The sequence below is a fragment of the Haliaeetus leucocephalus genome, unplaced genomic scaffold (genome assembly GCF_000737465.1).
Source record: "Haliaeetus leucocephalus isolate CR32 unplaced genomic scaffold, Haliaeetus_leucocephalus-4.0 Scaffold143, whole genome shotgun sequence".
In the NCBI taxonomy this organism is placed as follows: domain Eukaryota; kingdom Metazoa; phylum Chordata; class Aves; order Accipitriformes; family Accipitridae; genus Haliaeetus; species Haliaeetus leucocephalus.
The window spans coordinates 2,124,401-2,149,477 of NW_010972579.1; the positions used below are offsets into that span (position 1 = coordinate 2,124,401).

The following is a 25,077-nucleotide window of genomic DNA, read 5'->3' on the forward strand; positions in this document are numbered from 1 at the left end:
TGATGGGAAGAAGTAGTCTGGCTGTCCTATATGCAGGCATTCCCTTCCCCTCTGAGATATGTATGTTTGTCTCATTTCATAGTTGTACTTCAGAGATAAATGGCAACTGATGACCCGTTCCTTCTAATTATTAATGCTTTGAGAGAGAAAGCTTGCTGGTCAGCTGTTCCTAGTGCTTCCAGTCAAAATGTTTTCCAAAGAATGCTTTAATTTTTCTTTGGCATTACAGGTGCCAGTGAAAGTGTGGGAAAGCATATGCTTGAAGCATGCAACAATAATCTGGAGATGGCTGTCACCATGTTTCTGGATGGTGGAGGCATAGCAGAGGAGCCTAGCACCAGTTCTGCAGGGGTGTCTGCTGTTCGACCTCACACTGAGTATGTACCTGATGAACGTGTCTGTATAAATGAGTAGTCCGTCTTAAGAATAGCGTAAGGCAGAACAAATAAGGCAATTGTCACTTCTAACCTGCTGTCAGCTCCCTGTAATACGTGCTTCTTTGATGATCTTGTTAATTGATAGCCCCCATATTGTTCTGGGTAAATAAGTTATTACGTAAGTTGGTATGTAGACCAACATCAGTTAGTCTCTCTTGCATGTACTTCAGAAGCTTTCTGTAGCTTATACGTACTGGTTTTTGTAAACAGAGCTCAAGATGTTAAAGGGGGGATCCAGTAGTAAGAGATTCTTACTTTTAAATTGCTCCAGCAATCTTGCTTTACATTAAATTGGCAGTTAGAGAGTTCTGTTGGTTTCGTTCTTAGAAATGTAGTGACCTTAGTCCCATTTGTAGGGTTTTATTGTGTTGTTTTAAGTGTAACCAGATTTGGCACTGGGAAGGCTAGATCATGTGCACTAGTATGCAGAGGAATAAGCAACTACAAAATCTGCATCAGTGTCTTAAACATCAGATGCCAATAAAGGAAAGAGTTCTTCCACTTAAACATGCAGAGAGTCTTTCACTGCTGCCTGGTAATGTGGCTGCTTGGTATAAATGGAATATTTTGAGTGGAAGCTAATTGGTATAAGTCACATTCATTAAATGTTCTAAATTAAACCTAGCTGTGCTTTTCTCTTATGAAGATCTTCCACTTCAGGAAAAAGAAGTAACTTTTAAAGAAAGTTCTTGCCACTCATACTTCTGAAGCACATGCATAAATTTAAATAATTCTTTTAGTACTAACCTTTATAGTTGATGTCAAGTGCCTTCCTGCTTGAACCTTTGACAGGTAATGAAGTTAAAACTCTGTATCTATAGGTGTTAGAGTTATTATTTCTAGACAACTTCTGGCACATCAGTGACTTAAGATTCAAGTTTTTATTGGAATACTTTCTTTTTTATACTTGACACCCTCCAGGTGCTGGTCAGCTTAGTGTTACTTCTAGGAAGAGAGAACAATAAATATGCAAATGCAAAATGGAGAATAACTAGCTTCACAACAGCAATCAAAGATGTGGAGGTTAATAGCAAGGTTAGTGCATCTTGCTGACATTATGAGTTACTTTTTGAAACCTGCATGGCCAAGAGCCACAAACTGCACACTTTCGAAGAGTCTGAGGGAAGAGGGCACTTCATAGTTCATAGGCAGGACAAAGCAATAGATTTCCTTGGGTGAGCCCATGCCCTCCTTCACATAAATCTATGAGCCAGGTGACCACACTGAGTAAGTGATACTGTTTCAGAGGCCTTGTGATTTCCTTTCTTCTAGTCATAATTTCAGATTATCTTGCAGTCTCTGCAAGCGTAACTAAGCTGTTGCTATGTGAGGGAGCCCAGCTATGTAAGCAAAGAATTGCTTCAGAAATGGGGGGAAATGGCTGCTTTGACCATCTTGTTTTCCTTCCTCTGGAAAAGAGAGGGCTGTGAGTTTCAAGTGGAAGCAAAAAGTCTTCCAACAGAAGAAAGCTGGTAATAAGGAAGATAGTTTTTTTTTCTCTCCATGTAGATAATCGGGGAGGAGGGTGGCAAGTGGATTAATTAGCAGCCTTTGCTAAGTTTTAAGAAACTTTTCCAAGTTCTAAGAAAGTTATTGAAGAAGAAAAAAATTTTTAAATAGTAGATTGACAAAGCCTGGGATCAAGTCACCCAGGGATTTGTGTAATCTCCTGTCAAGACTTACAAAGGTCGTCCATGCCAGATCTTAATGCAGAGTGTACCAAGTCCTGCATCAGTGCCATGAGTGGGAATAGATGGTCTCTTCAGGTCCCTCTTGACCCCAAATCTCTTGATTTTATGCAATGGTATAGCAGCATCCTTAGCTGGTTTGAGTCACAGGAGCCTTTGGAGCACAATGGGATGTGGTTTATATAGTACTTGAAATATTATAATATCTCTGATTTTTTATTTTTTTTTCTTCCCCTTTGATAGGGATGAAGTACGAGCTCCAATTCCTCAAAAACAGGAAATTTTAGTAGAGCCTGAGCCCTTGTTTGGAGGTAGGCTTGTGTTCTTATTTTGGTTTTTTGTTTTCTTTACCTTGAGATGAGCTAAGTGACAAAAGAAAACCAGAACTTGCTGAATGTGAAGAAAGCATTGTATGTATTTTTATTCTTGTTTTTTTCCCTGCTGCAACTCTGCAGCCATGTAACATGATTGCGTACTTGGAAATAACACCAGTGTTATTGAAAACCTCGCACATTAGAGATGCTACATTCCCAGTGGTACTTATTTGCTAACCCCTGTTTCATGAGACTTTGTGAGGCAACAGCCAATTAGCTATGATTAAGTATGCACCTGTGTTCTGGGAGTTCGGAACCATGTGATGCTGCTGTGAAAGAGTTTAAGGAGGTGGGATAAAAGATTGAGCCTTGATTGACAAGTGAAAATGAAGAGGACAAATGCATGCTTCTCGGGGAGATGATAGATTAGAAAGAAGGGCTGAACTGTATGATTACACATCACTTTCTCCATTTCTCATTTGGGAATTTAATTTGCTCTTTAAACTGCATCATGCAGCTAGTTTTCTTACTTGTTTTCTGAAACTGTTTATCACTTTTGCTTTTGAAACATTTTTTTGCTCTAAGGGAACAGGTGGTGGAAATGGTGTTTTCTTTTTGCTGCTTATCTAAAACACTGTTTAGCACTCATGTAGTACACTAATGTTCTGAATCTCAAAACCTCAATCTCAAACCTCTGCTGTAGTGATTCTTTTACAGCAGCACAGGGGTGGAACTTCTATAGCAGGACTGGATTGCCTGGTGCATTATCCTCACCTTTTGTGTAGTGTCCATGTCTGTATGGAGATCTAAGGCTCTCTCTTTTTATGCTTACTTCCTCTAGCTTTGTGAGGCTCTGTCCTTCTCATGTTGACCAGGCCATTTCTGGCTGTCTGTATGACTTTTGCCATGTCAACTACATTGAGAGTCTTGCCCTTTTTATCAAGAAAGGGCATGCAATTGCTTGTCTGTAAAGTGGTTTCGTACCCATAGGAAATGCTCTTTTCTATTGTTTAGTTCCTGTGCTAGAAAAGAGAAGGAGGCCAAGCTTCAAGTTTTCCCTGGAACTGGTTTTGTCTTGATCCTTTTTTTCAACATCAGAGAGGTCTTTAGCTGGGATGCACGAGCTGAGTGGTGGTTCCAGAGGAAGGTGCCCTGCTGAGGGCTCTCTGAAGACAGTGCACTTGTTCCTGTGGCCCAGCAGAGTTTTTGACAAAGGTCTGTAGACTCCTGTGGGTTTAAGAATCAAAGAAGTGCAGGATTAAGATCTGCTGACCCTAATGCTTGGTCCTGTTCTACCCATCTGTCACACACCGATCTCAGATGCACTGTTATTGACCACCCACCTGAGGTGATCTGTGGATCAGTGATAGCTTCCTGGCACTGTCTGGTCTACCAGTGCCAATATGCTCACTAATGCCACTTCTGTTTATAACATGAAGCAGCCTGACAAGCTAGCTGAAATTGGAGAGATAACTTCACTTGGTCTTTTCAGCTCTAACCTCAAAGCAGGGGACATGCCAGTTTGTGTTTTTAGCAGTGTCTTATTGAGGTAGTCGTATGAGCTTAGGTTTTCTTCCAGTTGAAGAGATGACCCTGTCTGTTTGTGCTCTGCCAGGTACATGGATCCCATCTGCAGTACAAAGGATATGAGAAAAACATCTACCTGGCCTGCTGTGAACATCTTCACCAGTGCTGCCAGGCAATAGCTAAGCCTGGCAAGGGAAATTATGCTTTTGCTGAACTGGTCCTTCACTTACTATTTGTAGCTGCAGTTTAAGTTGTGCAGAAGTTGGTTTTAATGGGTTGTGCTTGTGTCTAAGCATTTAGAGGTGAAAGAGGTGTTACTTACTAGAGTTAGAGGGGCATTATTCACCAGCATGTTCCTCATTCAGGCTTACTTTCTTTTTCCATGATAATCTGTATGGGATACACTGTTTCTTTCCTTTGTACTCTGTACCAGAAGAATGCAAGGAACAAGAACTCTGTACTGTTCTTTATGCCCTTGGTGTGGCACAAGGTGAGAGATGCTGCATGTGCTATGGGTGCAAAACCAGAAGGGTCTCTAAAAACAAGTTTTGGAGGTACTTGCATTGTGACCTGTGTGTAGGTTGTGCTTTTTCACAGTAAATGGATTTTTCTTACTACAGGTTTCTGGTAGGTATACTTTGTATTTATCTTACTTTAATTTGATTATTATTTAATATGTCTTATAACAATTAGGCTTTGAAAGTTCTATCCTAAAATTGTTCTGCTCTCAGTTAATAGTAATGCAGATGAATAGTTGGAATAAGTCTTGGCAGGCAGTTCTGTTTTGCATTCCAAGTACAGTGGTTGTGCTGTACTGTAGGACTTCAGTGGTACTTTTAGGTACTATTCCAGTTATCTGCCTGGGCCGCTGTCTGTCCAGCTGCAGATAATCTGTTCTGAAGGTTTCCTTGTGGATAGTGATACTGGATGCAATGGAAGAGTGTGGCAGTTGCTAGTCCAGCCAAGAAGTTGGGACAGGATCTGGATAAGAGATTAGAAATGCATTGTGGAAAAAACAAATGTGTTTCCTAATAAAGAAAATATTCTCCCATGGGGTTTAATCTTTTGAAGTTTTTCATCAACTTGAAGGCCTTTGGTAAAAATCTTGACTGGAATTGTGACATGTTGATGCTGTGACAGCACTGCCACTACATACTGATCAGCCTGGGTGAGCCCATCAGAAAGGGCTAACTTTAAACTCTTCTGTATTGTTGATACATGTTTTGTTTCTGGAGTAAGGTTTGCTGGTGGAGGGAGGATGTGTTAGGAAACAGGTCTTACAAACTACCATCCTCCCATCCTCCTCCAGCCCTTCCTAATGACCTTACTCCCACATCATTTATGCTTTGGGTTCCTATTCTATTTTTCCACACATGTGATGGAAAGTACTAATATGTAATTATTTTGATAGTATACTTTTGAAATAACTCTTGAAATGTGCTTTTTTTTTTTAAGCTCCTAAAAGACGCAGACCTGCGCGCTCAATATTTGATGGCTTTCGGGATTTTCAAACAGAAACCAGTAAGTGTCTACAGATCAGTAAGCTAGAGGTTCTATTTTTTTTTTTTAACACAAGTAAGATTGAAAAATAGTTTCCATTGTAAGTTAGGACAGCTTTCAGTCATTGAATGATTTTTAAATTGCCTGCTGTACAGAAAAAATTTTTTTAATAACATTATTAGGCTGTTCACTGTTGTAGTGTCAGTACTGTTTGCTGACATGTCTCTTCCACATCTGTGGTACAGTTAAGGTTGTTTATTGTTCTGGGGTGGCTGAAGGGAGAGGATGCTGGTCTGAACACTTGCCTGTGTTACATAAGTAAAATCTACAGACTATATTCTGTCTGCTTTCGTATGGCAAATATTTTCTTGATAACTCTCAAATACTTTTTCTGCTCTAGAGGGAATTGAATGGGGGAAGAATCCGACACGCATGTAGAAATTAAATTCATCCACTGAATTTTTCTTGGCTAGCCAGTGGTCATTCTGGCACTTGAATTAGATTTGAGTAGCCCCGAGGCTTCTTCCTTGGCAGCACACAAGGTTCTTGTGAATTTAATTGCTGTTTACCACTGTCTATCTGTTCACATGCAGAATCTCCAAATGACAAAGCATTGGCTGTTACTTAAGCCATTAAGTTTCATAGAATATGATTCTTGGACAGCAGAACGCCAGATATTTCACAGCTGAGTTAGAGCTGTTGTGCAGTTGTTATCGCTGATGTTGCTGGAGTGTTGGAGAGGTCTAACCATGGACCAGGTTCCCACAGTTAGGTGCTGTTGGATGCCAAACTGAAAATAAGTTTTCACATTTACTTTATTTTCCCTGACAGGTTTGGTCAGGGTTTTCCAGTAATAATGAACTTGTCAAGTACTAAAGTCACTGGCAGCTTTGTAAATGAAAATATACCATTTACAGAATCATCATACCCTTAAATTTTTTTTCATCAGCTCCACTCTTACAAGACATTTAGAAATGCACAAAATGTAAGATCATTGTGAGTGCTTATGATGAAACTTTATCATGCTTTTTGGTAAAACTTCATGGATGAATATCACTGGCTCTGAAAAAGTGGCCCTGGCCATGAAAGTCCATATTATTTCCTGGCTTCTAGGCCTGCTCCATGGGGATGCTTTTTTCTTTGTGGGGATCCAGTGTCTGCTCGAGAATGGTTTGTACGCTATGGCCCATTGACAGCTCCTTTCACTTCTAGAAGGTTTTTGGTCATGGGATAGTTATTGCCCATTTCGGCTGACTTGGTTCCATAAAATGTGTTGTATCGCTGCATTTTAGGTGAGCAATTGCTGTGATTTACCTTTATTGTATATGGTCGTGTCTATGTAAGAATATGTTCTGTATTATTTTGAGTGGAATTGATACCACTAAAAGAAGCATGCTAAAAGTGTGGTACTTGGGGATAAACAAGGCTGAAAACCCAGTCACCTGAAAGAGACAGTGGTATCTTCAGCCGATTGTGGGAAGAGATATTTAATATAAACATCCAAAGATATTTCTCCATGTAAACTAAGTCTGGTTTGTTTTTTTTTTTTTCTTTTCTGTGGGATTGCCTTACAGCCAAGAAATAGAAACACTGGAATAGAAGTATTCTGAGTAAAAGTTATGATGCTACAATAGAGCTCAGTTTCCCCTTTTAAAAGCATCATTGGGGACAAGTCATGGCTTTTTTCTTCCTCGTTTGTTTTCAAATACTGGCATATGACCCCCTCTGCTGATACTCACATTTATTAAGATGTTTTTTGAAAGTGAAATAAATGTCCAGTGCTTGAGAAGGCTAGGGCAGGCGGGGTTCTTAACATACATAGCAGCTAATCTTGTTCAGTGTGGCCTAACCTTGTGACTCTAGTGCTGGAGTTTTGTTTATGAGCATATAGTCAATAATAAATACATCTTGTGAGTATTTTGTCTAATTCAGCTTCCTTTCCTCTTGGGGCTGTGCAGTTCGACAGGAACAGGAGCTACGAAATGGAGGGGCAGTAGATAAGAAACTCACTACTCTAGCAGACCTCTTCAGGCCTCCCATTGATCTGATGCACAAAGGCAGCTTTGAAACAGTAAGTTTTGAAATTTTGGTGCAGTTCCTTATGTGATGACTGTACAGTGTGGAATCCTTGTGTTAGGCTGCTGGCATGTATGGATCCATTGTTGAATGATCAGAAAAGACTGTACAGTGATAAATATTTGATGGACTGCCTGTGGAAATGTTGATGACTTATTGAAGGACTTAAGTAATGATGGTAGACACAATGTTTACGTTTAAATGTCAGTGTGGCAAATCACACTTGGTGAAAGACTTTAGTGCACAAGAGAGGCCAGTCAGAATGGAAAAATTGCATCCCTTGAAGAATCTCTGTAGAGCACAATACAGGAAAAGCTAAAGTAAGATTCTTTTGATAGGTAAGCAAGTACTTTGCAAGGGGCAATATAGTTTGCAGCACAGCCCTGCGAAGAAGCTCAGGCGGAGTTATCTTAACACAGCTCAGTGGTTTCTGATACCTGAGCTGGTAAAAGTATTTATGGCTTTGTCATGAGGGCACAACTTTATCTTCAGTAGAGGTCTTGCTCTTTTATAAAATCACAGTGGTTGTCTTTTGCATCTGGTAGCAATGGAAAAAGTGTCCAAGAGATTGTCTGCCTGAGAAGGGGACTGTTAGATTTAAATAATTTCAGGTGTCACCTTTCCTGTCTGTGTAGGCATGAGTGGATCTAGTCATAAGTTGTTATGATATGGATCAGTGGCTTTTAAGTAATGATTAGAGAATATGCAAATTTTTTATTTATTTATTTATTTGGAGTCCATAATTTCTAGATATTCTTCAGAAGTTGCAGTTACTACTGAACTTCCACCTGGTCATCTTTAAGTAGCTGAGATTATTGTTAATTATATGATGATTTCATGAGAATGCAAACTATTTATCAAGTGGTGCAATACAGGTGCAGCAAACAGTGCTGGAGATCTGACTGCATGAGCTGAACAAAAATATTATTTACATTCTTTTCACATTTGCCTCTACTCCTGTGCACAAATACTAGAGCACTGCTGGAGAATTTTTGGAGACATGATGTGTGCCTTTATCGGGTCTCCAGCTCTCATCCTGTTGGCCTCATCTCTCTTTTTATGCTTCCCAAATCACCAGGGATCAGTTGGCTTGTTACTAATTCCTGTATTCTGACAGTGCCCTCCATATGTTTAATCTTCTAACAAAATTCCGGGTTTGAAAGGATGCTGACAGAGAATAGCTGTGTCTGCCTCAGCAAGTAATTTGGTGCAATGGAAACAGATGAGCAGACTGAAGTAGTTGGTGCTGAAGCATCTCTGCCCTTTGATACGTGGTTCAGGGTTTACTTCAAACCAGGTTGTGTCAGGTCCTCCAGCTGATGATACCTACTGGGCCTGTGGTTCAGAGCTGTTTGTGAACCCAGCGAATGCATGGTTAAAGGCAACAGTAAAAGGAATTTACATGAAAACAGCCAGTGCTGCTCCAGACTAGAACATATGCACAGACAGTCAGTGAGTGTCCTTTGACCTCTGCTGTGGAATTCGAGGTGTGTGCTAGTCTTTCTTCATGTCTTGCTGAAAACATATCAAGACTTTAGCAATGTTGATTGTGGCATCTGCCACAGTCAGGAGTAGTTTCAAAGGGTGAAATAGCTGGTTAATAGATTTGATTGTCCTAAGGTCTCTGTATTCTTACTCAGTCTTGTAAATTAAAAAAAAAGAAAAAGGGGGAGGGGGGCTTGTACATACACACCCTGTCCTGTTCTTTGCAGTAACTCGAATTTAAAGACATGTACACTTTCTGGTATTGGTATTCACTTTTTGGTGTTCTTGTACAGATCCTTGTCACATGGGATACCCTTCATTTCAAACCAATGCTCCTCAACTTCATTGCAATAAAAATCTTCAGCTTCTCAATTTGTTGACTGTTACCCCTTCCATTTTACCTTTTATGACTGTAGACTGCTGTACTGCTTCAGCCTGGGACAATTCAGGCCTCCTGTGAATCCAGTGACCAGAGACTCAAAATTCATCTCTAGCAAGCTGCTGTTAGCTTCTTCCTTCTCTGTATGCTTAGATAAACATATATAAGCTATGTAATAAATCAGAGATGTTTATTCTGTTCCAAAGTACCAAAGATTAAATGCTGTCATTTTGATGCTCTTGTAGTTTGCTGTTAATCTAAGTGGGGTTTTCTTACTATTATTAGTGTGTGGTGTATTCTATCCAGTGGAAGGGTGTGCAAGAACATTCTGCCAGTGTCGTGCCATGTGCAGTTATCATAGAATCATTTAGGATTTTATTCAGACTTAGCAAGAATGGTGGCATCTGGTCTTCCTAAGGTTTTCATGTATCTTTGTTGCTCATCTTTTGTTGCTCCTCTTTGGGTACTGTAAGGTTGATTTTGATAGTAAATATAGTTATCTTTGGTATTCCCCAAGAAAGCTCATTTTTCTTCATTTAGAAAGAAACTTTGTTATCAGTAAGGTGCAAAATGTTGCCATTTCATTTTAACTCAGTAATACTAGCTTTTAAGAGTAGGTGAGAATTAACTTTTATTAGAAATTTAAGTGTTGAATGAAAATGATTTTTTTGTTTACTTGCTATTTGTGAAAAAGCAGTGTTCTTCACACACAGAACAACTTATGATCACCAAACTTGTAAAGTTAAGTGTGTGATTAACTAAATTACACCATAGAAATGTGGTGAAAAAGACTTGATACAGAAAATCTGTAAAAGGCTTTCTTCTAATCCTGCAGGCTTTTGGAACATGGGCCACTAGATGTTAGTTACCTAGTGACTGGTGGAATGGGGCTATATAAACCAGAGGCAAACAACTGATAGGCCAGCAAGATGTTGACCTGAACTGCCTTTTTTTTCCTAGTAGAAAGTTTCAGAAAAACTTTCAGAGCTTAAATACACAGTGTCACTAAAAAGTCTGTATTTGAGTAGTGTTGTGTGGTTATATGATTAGGCTATTGTCAGTTAAGATTGCACAAGGGATTTCTAACTGTCGTTCCCTAACTAGTATTGAGCTTCAATGTGTATCTTCTTAATGCAGAATCTGCTAGGAATAAATCACTAGAGTGTAATAAATAAATAAATGGCACACCAAACATGCTTTGTAAAGAACAGTATGGTTTTGTTCTAATCTCAAAGACAGCTTTCAAGAATTGCAGGTGTTCATGCATATGATGTAAGATATGATTTAATCTGTGGGGGGTACACACCAAAGTGACGTAGTTTACATTTCTTGTTTAGGGAGGAGATAGTTCTGGCACATGCAATTTTGTACTTAACACTCATTTGGATTTCAGTACGTCTGTGAAGTGACTGTATGTAATGTTGTGGAGTTTTGAGTCTGTCTGTATGAAGTTTCTTCATTTTACAAGTTAAACGTTTTCTAGCTGCTCCCTGCTTTACAGCTAATAGTGATTTTTTTTCCTTTGTATGTAGCAAGCAGCAATAGTTTGGAAGCTAACCTAGTCATTGTACTCAAATGGCGCAATTATCTTTGCGTAAGGTGCTTCTAGACTGGCCCTTTGCCTAAGCATAGCCTGCAGATGCACCTTTGGCACAGGAATGGCTGGTTGATGAAAGGATGTATGCCCTGGCCCAGGCAAGAAATGTTAAGTGTAGCACAGATAGGATATTTCTTGTTAGATAATCTCATGCTCTGATTTTGTCAGCTGTTGTCTTCCAAACTGAATCATGCTTGATTATTAGATGTCCAGAATGTCACAAGATGCTGGCTCCACTTCCTTGTTTCTCTCTGCTGACTTAAGGAGCAGTGCATTTCAACAAAGCAGAGCCAGAAAGAACCACCACAACATTTATAAACCATATATGGTTCAGAAAAGTCAAATGAGAGGAAAACATGTTATTTTTAGTAGTGCAAGAGCTAGAGGTTATCTGGTGAGATCCAGTACTGAGTGTAAAACAAGACTTCTTTCACATTGTTGTCTAACCAGATTGATGGTTTGTTGCTATAAGTTGTCATAGTGATTAAAAAGGTGAATGGGTAGAAGGGGTAAAGGTAAACTTAGGACCAATTGGTTTTGTTTTGGGTTTGCATCTGGCCTGTTGTGTCTGAGATCCACTACCTCTGTCTTTGAAAGTTCCTACTCTGCTGATTGCTGAAAGCTTGAGCAGACATGCTTGCAAAGAGTGGTTATTCTGTACTTACCCTGTCTATGTGCTCTTTAAGTGCCTGGCGTGGACCTTTATACCTCGAAGGAGGGGGAGACATGGAGGGCAGTTGGTATTGGAAACAGTGACTCTAAAGCCATCTGACATAGCTTTCGGGATATGCAAACCAGCTCTTGAGCCTTCCTTTGTTCTTTTGTCACTTATCAAAATAACCCACCAATATAATCTCCAAACCCACAGCATTTCTTCCCCCCCACACTCTTCTCCTTCCACCCACCTCCACCCCCTCAGAAAAACACCAGTAGCTGTGCAAGAGCAGAGTTGTGTGTGTGTGTGAGATGGTAGCAATTTGTGTCCTTTTAAATGTTAAATGTGAAGCCCATTGTTTTTAGAAGGAAGTTAAAAGTAGCTTCAAAAGCTATACCTGCTCTACAGGTGAAAACTCATCTTTGCAAATGTTCTGTGTGGAATTTCCTGCTTGCATCCTTTCAAGGACCTTAGCTGGATGGAAGAGAGGTAGAGCCAGGTTTTCACTAATATTGAAAAATATACAAAGTGTAGAAGAGTGAGATGCATTTTCCAGCTTTCTAGTTACATATTTTTAATCCAATGTGGATTACATTAGAACACAGGACTAAGGCAATCCAATTGACTCAGATAGCATAAGGATTTTTGTTCCCTTTAAACTTGGGGAGTACCTCTAGGCCTCATCCTAAACTGATTTCCTAAAATTAGTTCTCAAAGTCCACAGGTAGTGCAAAACAAGTCTTTTAAATAAAAGCATAATGACTGTATTTAAGACCCTTACCAGTTACATAGGTGTCACCTGCCCCACTTTTCTCTCCTGGTGACCAAATACTGGATTCTGACACTGTAATATTAGTGGTAAGTAGTTAGCGTGAGGTCCCTTGTGAGAACAGGAGGACTATTCCATGCTTCTGCATTCATTTTTTTCCTTTGAATAAAATAAAAATTGGCTGAGATTCTTCACTTCGTGAAGCTAAGTGTGTGGGGTTCACGTGTCTGTCTATCACACATTAGATAGGCTGACTGTTTGAAAGTGCACTGGCTAAAATCCATTTTAAAAGTAAAAACTTCAGTTTGGGGAACAAAATATTGCCCAAAACAGCAAAATCTTGCATAACATCCTAATTCCTTGAATTTGCTGTTAAGTGCATTACCAGCAGGATGGTGAACACACTTATAAATAAATTCTTTTTTTTTTTTTTTTTTTAAAAAAGAAGGGAAGTTCATATGCTAGTTCCAGTCTTTCCAGGTGGTAAGAGCATTCCTGCTGTTGATATAGCCCTCTTTTTTTCAACAGGTATGACAGTTCAGCGATCAGAATTACATTCTTGATCAAACTCCTACCATTAACTTGCAACCAAGCAATCAGACAATGCCAGCTTTGTGACTCAAACCAGTAAGATTTCTTCCTGCGCCTTCCTGTCTTCCTCCCCACTTGCAGTCTGGATAAAGAGCATCAAAAAAGGATGCCTAATTCGGCAGTTGCACAGTAATAGAGTAACTCAAAACTTGGAGAGAAAAGAGAAAACATGCAGAGAGGGGGTCCTGTTGAATTAATGCAAGTGCTCTGTCAATTATGCGACCTATTTAAGTAGAAGATGATCCACAGGTTTATCTTTAGAATGAGCAGGTCTTTCTGTTGTTGTCAGATCAGTGTGATTGACTACACTCTTTCCCAAACAAATACTTTATTCAGCATCCCTGTGTCACCCCCAAGTTGCTTTTCCCACTCTGTGCTTGGCTTGTTGAAATCCAGCAGCTCTGTTCATCGATGTGATTCTGTAATTCAACCAGTCTCATTTAAAGCAGGTCTTTCAGCCCTGCCTTCTGTTTTGTGGATGCCTTTTCACTAGCACTGTCCATCTTTCTCACTGTGAAGGGGTTTTGGTGAAAAATCTGACAGTGTTAGAAGCCATCACTGATCATTGCTGGCATTGGTTATGTCTGGCTCTTCAGTTTTATGTAATGAAGCTCTTCTCTCTGCTTACAGGCCAAGGAATGTGGTCAGATGCAGAACAAATGGCTTATGATAAACATTCAGAATGTGCAAGATTTTGCGTGTCAGTGTCTCAACCGCGATGTCTGGAGTAATGAGGCTGTGAAGAACATAATCCGGGAACATTTCATTTTTTGGCAGGTGAGAAATTTAATGGGGCTGTGCAGGTAACTTCGTGTCCTGGTAGGTGGGGCAGTGGAAAAAAAGGGACTTCTTCGAATAAAATGGTACTGTTGCAGTTCTCTTGGTGAACTTGCAGAAAAGATGCAGTAGTTCTTGGAGATGTAGTTTATGGAGGTAGGTGTAGTTTGTGGATATGCATTTGAATGCATAAACTGCCTTTCACTTGTGCACTCCAGATGTTACCATGTAGCTTCTAATACATGGAGCATTAGAGGCACCTTTTCAGCTTATCAGGGTTACTGAGAACTGTATGTACCATTTGTAGGGTATACGGTAAAATAGAGGAAAACTTTGTACATTTTCAGGATACAGTTTGTTTGTGTTCCGTCTCCACCCAGTAATTTGCTGCCAACGTGGTATTTTGTAGGTATACCATGACAGTGAGGAAGGACAGAGGTACATACAGTTTTATAAATTAGCAGACTTCCCTTACGTCTCCATCCTGGATCCCAGGACAGGTAAGATAAGTGGCGGTTACCTGCAGTTCATACATCCTGTGAGAAGGACTGGCAGTTGTAGGCTAGAATGCCATCTTTCGCAGTATGTGTTACATTCAGCTGAAGAATCTCAGTTACATTGTTTTGCTCTCTGAGAGACCTTGTTGTCCCTGAAGAAGTGAAGCGGTATGTTTTGGAGGAACTAAGGGAATAGAACTCCCAAGGCTTGCTGAAATTTTATGTATTTGGTTATCTAACTTGGTATAGCTTAACGAGTACTTTGAAAATAGTACCACCTGGTGGTAAAACTCAGAATTTTTTTTTTTTAAATGTCCTCTTGAAAGCTACTTGACATTTGTAAACATTACATCAATCTTCTTCGTGCTCCTTGCACAGTAACTTTGTGAGACTCAGCGATGACTTATTAAATTGCATCTTAATTTTGAAATACCATTTTGGCTTTGGGTTTGTTGTTTGTTTTGGTTTGTTTTTTTTTTTTACCTGAACAATCAAACTTCTACCTCCCCCTCCAGCTCTTCTCAAATTGTTACTTTCTCTTTTGTATCCCAACACCCTTTCTTCTTTTAGCATCATATGATGCAGCTATATTAATGGTCTGGTTGTCTCCTTCTCAGGACTGAAGTAATAGTGTCTGTAATCAGAGCTGAGATTTCTTGCTATTTGACTTAAACCACCCAAAAACTTTTTTCTTTTTTTTTTTTTTTTTTGAGTTAGGATACTCTTCTTAGCACTTTACTTATGGAAACAAATGCTGTTTGCCAAGGTGTAGAATCAAAGCAGGCAAGAATGTAGAAATGCTTCTTCATAAACTTAGTGGTTTGGCTTTTTTTTCGTTTTGAAGCCTAATTCACCATTCTGTGCACATGTTCCCATAGATAAAAAGAAAACAGAAATCAACAGGGTCTGTATTTATGTCTGTCCATGAGTGAAACCTTTTCAAGGGAGTGGAAGGAGGAAGCTTCATAATTATCAGGTGGTAGCCAGTAGGAAGCTGCAGTTCCACAAATAAGGACTCTTGCAGAGTGCAGGCGCAGCAGTGAACTGGTGTGTTTTGGTGTGTTTGACCACTAAGCTGCAGTCTTTTTCTGAAGTTATGTTTCATGACACCTTTCATTCCCTAGGCCAGAAACTAGTGGAGTGGCACCAGCTAGACGTGACTTCTTTCTTGGACCAAGTGACTGGGTTCCTGAGTGAGCATGGACAGCTGGATGGCCATTCTACTAGCCCTCCCCAAAAATGCTCTCGTTCAGTAAGTATGAGGCGCTCTCTAGGAGGACTGGAGAAACCCGAAAGAACATGCTAGCCTGTCTTTATTCAACTGTACTGATTTCCCATTCAGTAGTATAAACAGACTTAATGAGATAGCGCAAGAGTATGCAAAAAATGGTGCGCTGGGGAATGCCTTTTCCTGTGATAACTATTTTTGTTGTGCAGTTTATGCTTTCGGCATTTATTTTGGATTTAGCAGTCACACAATTGTGCATGTGTGGAAGGAAAATATATTACTCCATGTGAAACTCCAAGGAGAAATCATTCAGTAGTCATAGCATGACTAGCTTTCCATGCTGTTTGTTCCTGATGTTTTAGTAGCTTCTCTTTGGAGGACTGATGTCCAGTACGTATTTAAAAGCCATTTTTATGTATTTGTGTTATGTCTGTATTCAACAGGAGAGTCTCATTGATGCCAGTGAGGACAGCCAGTTGGAAGCTGCTATCAGAGCCTCGTTACAGGAGACGCATTTTGATTCCTCACAGGCCAAGCAGGAGAGTCGGTCAGATGAGGAGTCAGAGTCGGAGCTTTTTTCTGGAAGCGAAGAGTTTATTTCGGTTTGTGGATCTGAGGAGGAGGAAGAATCAGAGAATCCTGCCAAGTTGAGGAAGTCTCCGCATAAGGACTTGGGGTATAAAAAAGAGGAGAGCCGGAGGCCTCAACCTGAGCCCCCTGCAAGGACTGAGCCTGGGACAACATCAAATCACAGAGTACTGCCCTGCATTGATGCAGAGATACTGGAGGAGTCAACTGACAAGCCTGAGAGTACATTTCAGGGCCTAGATGTGAATGGTAAGTTGCCTTTTTTTTTTTTTTTTTATAGTGACTTGTGTTCCGTTTTTTTCTCCTGAAAATCTTTATACGCTGACAGTACGGTTTCATCTGTTGTTTTGAAAAGCTAAATCTTTTCTTCTGTCTTACTCCCTCCTTGACACCAGATGTTTGAGCGATTCACCTTGCCAGCAGCACCACTTTGGCATAGTGACGCTGCAAACTGCAGTTGCGTTAGTCACTGAGCTCAAGTTTATTAGTTTGAGACTTTGTCCTCAGATAAAATACACGTTGGTGTAATGCAGGTGCATATGACAGACCTTCTACCAGTATGGTAGAGGGAAGCAGAATAACATCAGCCCCACCTCCTGCTCAGTTAGCTTGGCTGCCTTGACAGTCTGGACTGAGTTTTAGTAATGCAACTTTGGCTAATACAAACAAGTCCCCTGAGTCTCTGTTCCTCCCTGTGGTGCCTGAGCTGGGATGCAGCAGAGTGAGGTGGTCTCAAAGGCAGAGGTAGCACAGTGTGCTTTTCTCTGGGAACACCGACCAGTTTCAGTCACTACTATTAACTCTTGAAAGAGTCCTGAGTGTGATGTGTATATTTTAAATGCATGTGGTAGAAGTATATCTTCATAGACTGGAACCTTGTATTTGTCTCCAGTCCCTAAGCCTGCTAAGCTGCGCAGTAAAGTGTGCCACCTAAAATCTATGGACGAGCTCAATTCACCTGCCTTGTTTTTTAACTTGTAGTAACTTCCTTTATGCTAGGACCAAAGGCACAGCTGATGCTAAGGTATCCAGATGGAAAGAGGGAACAAATTTCACTGCCTGAACAAGCTAAACTTCTGGTGAGTGGAGTTAATCGGAATCCTTGTTTGAGTATAGGAGAGCTGAAACTGGAGAATTTCTTTTCCTGTGATGGCACTATTGAAATCGGTTCTAGTGAAAGTGGTATATCCAGGGAGTGCTTGCACTGTCATTCTGCTGTGTTTCTTCCGTGTCATTCCTCTCTTCTGATCAACAGACTCTGCTGGCTCTGTATGTTTCCATTGCTGCTTAGGTTGTGGGTACACTCCAGGGTCTTCCTTAGTCCCAAGCCTGCTAGTTTCTTTTCTAAAATGACTCTAAATGGCTTTTGCATTAATCATTAAATTACCATAAAATACTCTCAGCTCACTTGTTTGTGGGGTGGTTTTTTGTTGTTTTTTTTCTAAATTAAAAGTTCAGTCGTTGCCCATGGTCACACAATGGTAAAATCAAAGGCAAAACTCTTCATTCTTGTTCTCCATCTCTTTCATTGTACTTCCACACTCCCTTCTGGATGTGGATGACGGAGCAGACTTTGGAGGAAGTTCTCCCAAAACAAATTTATTATAATATTTAATTACTATGCTTCAGGTGTGTGTCTCAGCTGTGCTTTGGGCTTGTTTACCGTGGAGAAGTTGATGTGGATGGCATTTCCATCAAAATTTTGGAGGTGCTTATCTGGAAGCAGTGTGTTAAGAGGTCACTGTATTCCTGTTAGCCATGAGTTTTCATGACATGGTGGCCAGTTAAAGCTCACTTTAATGTAATCAACCTAAAATCTCTGCATTGAACTGTTAGGGAAGGCAAAAGCACATCTCTTCAGAGGATCTTGTGCAGATTTAGGAGAAAAGTGTCACATCTTTTACAGAAGTTGAGACTATAACCTAGTCTGCAGCACTCTAGAAATGTACAGTGTCTCAAGCTCATATTCTCATCCTTAACTCTTTTGCTTGAAAATAAAAGATTTTTAAAAAGTTGCTTTTGTTACACTGTCAGCTCTCAAAACCAAGCGTAAGCAGGTAGGATGTAGACTGCCTACAGTGCTACATGTGGAGTCTTGGGGCTGAAATATAAAGACTGAGGAACACTGGCAGAGCATTGCTCTTACTGTAGGAACCAGCTTTACTTTCAGACCTTCATTCTTGTTTTGTTGTAGCAGTCATTGGTGTATAGTCTTTTTCAAAGTACTCTATTATATCTTAACTGCTTTTTGAAAAAAGTCTATTAAAGTTGCATGTATTATTAAACATGTAGCACTTCTGAATACTTAACTAATTTATTTAGGTGGTACATAAGTGTAATATTGATATATTCCTGATAATCCTGACTTCTGGTTTGACTCCTTTTATGGACTGCGGTAGTTAAAGGAAGTTAATCTCAGCATGTGATTTACTTTGCTGCTGTCTGCTTTAGAGTCAGCAGAGGAATTTAGGTGAGTCAAGGTTTGTGGGTAAAGATGTCTTTTTATTGCAGAGCTGAACAGGCAGCTTTTGTGCTCACATCATGTGATCTTTTAAAGCTATTTCAGTCAGATCAAGATTGAGTCTCAGATGTTTCTTTGTGAGCATCATTTCCATGCTGATTTTTTTTTTTTTTTAGCCCTTAGTTGCTCCCATTTTAAAGCTGTCCAGAACTATAAAAAGAAATTGTTTAAGGAGACAGTTGCACTTTAGAAGTTTTAACTGATGATATGAAGTTGTTCTCCCACCAACACTGACCATTTTGAAAAACTTTTTTTTTAAATTATTGTATTGTTATCGATCAAGAGTGTGTTCTTTACACACTGTTATCTCCAGGATGTGCTTTTGCCTCCAATATTACCGTAATACCTTTTTCCCCCAGGCAAAAAAAAAAAGGCAACACTGCCTTTTTATAGAAGCAATTAGTAGGCTGACTTCACTCTGTTCAGCAGCTCAGCCCTTCGCACCGCTGACTGATTGCCTGAATAACTTTTGTTGTCTACCAAGTGTTATAAGGTGTGCAGGAAAGGGTGGCCTTTAAACGGGACAGTTGCCTGAAAAGGAAGTCAAACCCACTTACTTGCATTCCACATCAGACACAGGCATTGTAATCTGCAAAGCCAGTTGGAGAACAGTACAGATAAAAGAGGAGGTTGGGGCAACACTCTCCTCATGCCAAAGGTTTGTGTGTGGATTTTGATGACTTCAGAAGAAATCTCCATGCAGGTACTTCCCTGGCTGTTCTGCAGTCATCAAATCTTGGAAAGGTCCAGGGTGAAAAGGATCCCTGGAGATCATCTGGTCTAACCCTCTGTTGAAAAGCAGGGCTGTAGATGAGGTTATCCAGGGCCCTCTCACGCTGAGTCTAGAATACTTCCAGCAAGGGACATTCTACCAGTTCTCTGGGCAACTTACTCCAAAGTTTAATTTCTCTCATGGTAAAGAATTCCTTCCTTATACACAGATTAAATTTCCCCTGGAGCAACTTGTGTGGTTGTCTCTTGTCACCGTGCGTCTTTGTGAAAGAAATGCCTTTATCTTCTTTGTATTGGAACACTGTGATGGTATTGCCACCGAGCCTTTTCCTTTCTAGCTGAACAAAGCCAAGTCCTTCAACCTTCATTCATGTACCAAGGCATGTCCTATACTCTAGTTGTTTCGATGCCCTCCACTGGCTCCTCTCCAGTTTTTCCTTGTCCCTCTTGAATGTGTAGAGAACAAAACTGAACACAGTATTCCAAGTATGGCCAAGAAGAGTGGCGTAATCGTATGCCTTGATCTGCTGGCATTATGCTTGTTGATGCAGCTCAGGTTTCCTGTCTGCAGTGTACCCTTGCAGCAGTGACACATTTGAGCTTTCTTGATGAGTTTTGACAGTCTCTCCGTGACACCCTGTATCTGGGCTCTAGGCAAGTAGCAGGCTTCCAAGACTCAGAGTTAGGTTGGCAGTTGGGTGCCTCAGTCCCCTGCAGGAGGAGTCCCCTCCACCAGCACGCACTGCTTCTCCCTGCTGGTTTTGACATGCTGAGGTGGACCAGTGCATCCAGTTGTGTCTTCCAGTGGAACTTGTTTGTCCTCCCCATTTATTGTCAAGATTTCATATCATTTTTTCAACTGATTTCCACTTCCCCCTCTCCCCTGCCCCCCGCGCCCCAAATGAGAGGAGAGCTGTTGTTTTGCTGCCACAGGTCTTCAGGGTGCCTTATCTTGCAAGTTGCTGTCCTCCCAGCATTAGTGTCTTGCTTCTGGTCATCCCATTCTGTCTGCACCACAAGGCCTCAGTTCCTGCCCTTGCAGTGTTGCTGCCAGCATCCTGCTGCTTTCCTGCTCATCTTCCCTGATGCAGCAGAACAAGCTGACCTCTTCCTGCAGCTCGTTGACCTCATGCACCATCTGCATTGATGCCTCTGAAACGTTAGGAAGAATGCTGCTGTTGTGGGAGGCCATATCCTGCGTCATGTCAGCACCATATGATCGACAGCTTTCCTACCAGAACGCAAACATTAAAATGAGCAGCCATCCAAGTGATCTCCCGAACACCTTGTCTGTGAGCTGCAGCAGTAACTGCCAAGTGCTTGTTTGCAACCACTTTTTTCTGTGTGCTGTGTTGCTGTGGTCCCAAAGCAGCAGCTAAATAGCGAAGGGAAGCTAGTGCAATAATTAGTACTAGTGGAAGCTTAATACTGCTAGCTTACTTCCTTACACTTAATTTACTGGCATAAGTTGCCCACCAAAACTATGTGAACAGTATTGTTGGGACCCCCTTATTTTTTCATAGTTTCTGTTTTATTACATACTGATTTATCTTTTTTCCCCTCTTTAAAAAGCTACTGTTGCTGTATCCCCTACTGTTCTGCCAACCTCCATTTCTCTATCCCTGTCTATTCATGCTTTACGCTCATCTGCTGTGTTTCCTGATGAACTTGGGAAATCTCTCTCATCATAGCATGGACATTAGCTTTTCCTGATAGGTCTGGTTGTTGGGTTGTGAGGCTGATAGCCCTTGATCCCAATGCCCTCTGTATCCTGCCCCAATTGCTTTTGTAGGCAGAGAAGTCAGTGAATTGGAAAGAGCTTTAAAAAACAAAACCACCCCAAAACCTCATGTTTCTTGAAGGCAAGGGGGGGGTGGGGGGAGTAAAAATACTGCATTTATTTTTGTCAATGCTACACCACAAAAATGCTTCTTTGGTGGCTTTTAGGTTTAGTGTAAGGGTAATGTCTGATAAACAAGTGAGGGGGCTTCTATTTTTTTTTTTTAATCTTAGTTTACTGTGACTTGAATGTGTGATGTGGAATTCAGCTTGCTTGAATTAATGTACTATTATGTATGTCTTCCTTCTGTTGAAAGAATCAGTTAGGTAAGGGATCACTTGGTAATTAGTTTTTATGATCATTCATACCATGTGGGCCAGATTAGATATTAAAGAGGGTTTATACTATATGCAAAACTTCAAAATTTCCTTTGTGATTACAAACTTCCTTTTTTAAAGGAAAATGGGATTATTTTTTTACATTCTTTTGTGTTGTTTTGAATTATATGACACTTCTTTGCCTTTCTTTCTCTCCAGGCTCTTGTGAAACATGTCCAGTCAAAAGGATACCCCAATGAACGCTTTGAACTTCTCACCAACTTCCCTCGAAGGAAACTCTCCCATCTGGACTATGAGATCACATTACAGGAGGCAGGCCTGTGTCCTCAAGAGACTGTGTTTGTGCAGGAAAGGAATTAGCACGGTGGCCTGAGTTCTCCCAGCCTTCCTCCCCTCTCCTCTTTGCCTGGGACACCAATTCATTAAATATGCAGTTGAGGGTCATAGGATTGCAGTGCTGAAATCAGGCAGGCAGCTGGCTGGCCCTTCTCTTTCTTCTTCCCTTCTCCTGCTCTAGTGACCAAACGAGAGCGTTCAGAGTTTTATTTTCTTCCTCAGCTTGGGCCCTGCAGAGAGCATTAGGAAGAACATCTTTCCATTGTTTTCATGGAATAAAGTAAAACGATGATCTGTGTATCCAGTATGCTGGGGCTTGGAGTGGCCATAATATACATACCCTTCTCGCTGCTATTCTTAAATCTGTTTTGTTTAATTTATTTTTGAAAATAGTGTGTGATAAGGCACTGTGTCATCTGTCTATAAGGAGAGAGTGTAATCTTCAGTACAGTCTTTCCTTTGTTTTGATTCTCTCCACGAAAGGTCTCCATTAACCTTACAGCCTTCTCAAGGGTTTGCTTATCTAGCGCTCTGCAAAAACTTGGTTTTGGGGAAGGAGTTGGGTTAAGCTGTGGTGAGATACTCTGCCCCCATCTAATTTCAAGGTTTCTAGATTGCATGCATGTTTTCCTTCTGCTTTAAATGCTGCCAGTGGACATAGCAAAAAAACCAACCAACCAACAAAAAAACCCCAACTATATTCTATATGGGATTGACTGCTTGGCCCAGAGGAAAAGCTGCATGTCCACTGTTAGAGCAGAACTGATTCCTTGGTAGAAGTAGGTGGGGGTTCCATTTGTTCTCTTCCCAGCATCCCCTAAATGTCTCTTTTTTACTTACTCTCAGGATTTTGCAAATGATAGAAAGTGGACAAGATACTGTAAAGAACTTGGACTCTCTGGAAAACACCTGTCATAAAAACTTGACAGTTAGTTGGCTTTTTGCTTTGCATGGTGTTTTGTTTTGTTTTCCCCAGGAGTGACTAGCTTTGCAGGGGTTTTAGAGCACTGACTGCAAGTGAGCAGGACAGCAAGTCCTAGGCAGGTTTTCTTTCATTAATTAAAAACATACACAGCCTTGTCAAACTGTGGAATGAATTAATGCTTTATAAAAGACTTCACAGCCTGGTGGCTTGAATGCTCTAGGCTGCTTTTTATGCTCTTCATCTACATTCACTTACCTCTAAATCTGGAAGGCTGTATGGAAAGCTGCTGCTTTATTTAGGCTTTCTTTTCAGCTCTGGAAGCTGGCACCAGAAGTCATGCAGGCATATCCTGTGTGTACACTGGGCTGCGCAGTGCCCTGTTTTTCCAGTGTCTTCTCATAGACATTGAGCTGTTGATCAGTTAGTGTTACAATAGGTATTACAGTGGGATAAAAGTTAACAAACACAGCCATCCTCAAGATGGATGTCGAATCTGTGTATTTACAACTAAGAACTCAAGTTAGTGTGCTCTTCATCAGTGAGGAAGAAGGCATGCGAGACCTACCATAACTGCTAACTTTTTCTGCAGCTGTCAGATGATTATACTTGTTAAAGAAAAAGACTTTAGTGGTCAGAAATTTACCATAGACTAAAACTTTTCAAGATATTTGCCTTTAATTTCATACTAGCCTGCATACTTTGGAGTCTTTAAGGAAATCACAGAAAATGTCTTGCATTCTCCATGATAATATTAGCTCACGCCTATCTTCTGCTCATAACTGAGGTTTTATGTGTAATCATACAATTGCATAAATTGATTTCCCTTCTACACAAGAGCTATGTTGCATTCTACTGCAAGATGCAGTATCCGGAAAGCGAAAGCTGATCACGGTTTCCTGGTCAATGGTTCATGTGACATCAGATGGCATTTTTAGTTTGTAAAGAGACCCTGGCATGGAGGCTGCTTCCCAGCATTGGAAAGTGAATTGCAAGGCCAGCAGAGGAGGAGGGGATGTTCGTGTTTGGCCTGTGAAGCAGCAGTGGCACCTGTAGACTGAAGGATCCTTTGTGTTACTAGGATATCCAAATTCATAACTCAGAGTTGGTCGTACGAGAGAGCAGGACAGAAGCAAACCCTTTCCGTGTAGATCTAATGCTGCCCTAAGTAGCTTCAGCTGTCTAGTTGAAATAACTCACTCTGATCTTTGTTGCCTTGAAACTCATTACCTCTTCTGTGGTTAGCCACAGGAAAATTAAGGCAGGCTGCCAACAGGATGCAGTACCCAACACATGTATAGATACTCCTTTTGTGTCCCTCAAGCAGGCTGGGGTTGGGAGCATGTTGGCCTTTCCTGCTCTCCTGCCAGTGTAAGGCAGGGAGCCTTTGTGGTTCTGCTGATTCCTCGATTCCTCTTTTGAGTTGTTGCAGGCTGGCTGTGTTTGCTGGTGGAGGGCCAACTCACTTTGCACAGGCTTGGGTTTGTATCTGCTCTGGGAACATTGTTTGCATCAACTTTTCTAGCAGTTAAGTTATACATAGAAAATTGACTCTGCCTTTTCAGTCCTAGGTCTGTTTTATTGGTAGCTTCTCTTGTTTCCCCCTGCCCCTCCCCTGTGGTACTAATGTACATGGGGCTAGGCTGTGATATGTTGAAGCATTCTGATACAAAATAACTAACAGCTGTATCAGCAGTGGGGAAGAGGGGAAACCACACTGCGGACAAGAGCTGAACTTCTTCCATCGGTTCTGTTGCTGGAGAGATTGTGCACTGTGTGGTCCCCTACTGTGAACCTTCCCTTCTTACCCTCTTTTTCAGAGCTAAGCGTGCGTGCTGCAGGGCAGCGGGCAGCTGACAATTCCTTTCTTCTCTGCTCAGCTGTAAGAAAAGCAGTAACCTTATGCTCATCATCTTGCTATCAAAAACAAACAGGGAGCCCTAGGTTAGTTAGCTTTTCATTGCTTTTGTTATGTTCAGTAACTTCTCTCGCAAGGAAGCAATTGTTGGACTTGGCTGCTGCAAGTTTATTTTTAAACCATCAAGAAACATGCCTCTCGAGCACAGTAAATGGTTTTGCCTGCTGGTGTAGTAGGACCAGGAGTGCTTATGCTCTCACTTAATTTTTTTTTTTTGAGGTTTTACTTAGAAAAATATTAATCCCCTAATGGGGAAAGAAGAATGTAAAATTGAAAATTTACATTGAAAATGGGATTTTATTTCTGTCTTGCAGTTCCTAGTAGTTTATTCTGTTCCAAAAAGTTAGGAGCTTGTTTGTTTTGGTTTTTTTTTCTGGCACTATGTGTTTTTTCTTTCAGTTTTCTTTTGCTTTGGTCTGTGA

At 40.8% G+C, this 25,077-nt stretch overlaps 1 protein-coding gene across 1 annotated transcript; it reads left to right on the top strand.

The window, feature by feature from the left end:
- Positions 1-216: 216 nt before the first annotated feature.
- UBXN7 (UBX domain protein 7) lies at positions 217-25,077 on the top strand (the record flags this gene model as incomplete). Its single annotated transcript, XM_010561290.1, has 10 exons — positions 217-377; positions 2,369-2,436; positions 5,422-5,487; positions 7,425-7,537; positions 13,649-13,795; positions 14,205-14,295; positions 15,417-15,544; positions 15,964-16,357; positions 17,108-17,187; positions 21,678-25,077. Coding segments are annotated over 10 exons (1,410 nt in total), but the record flags the coding sequence as incomplete, so codon positions are not given.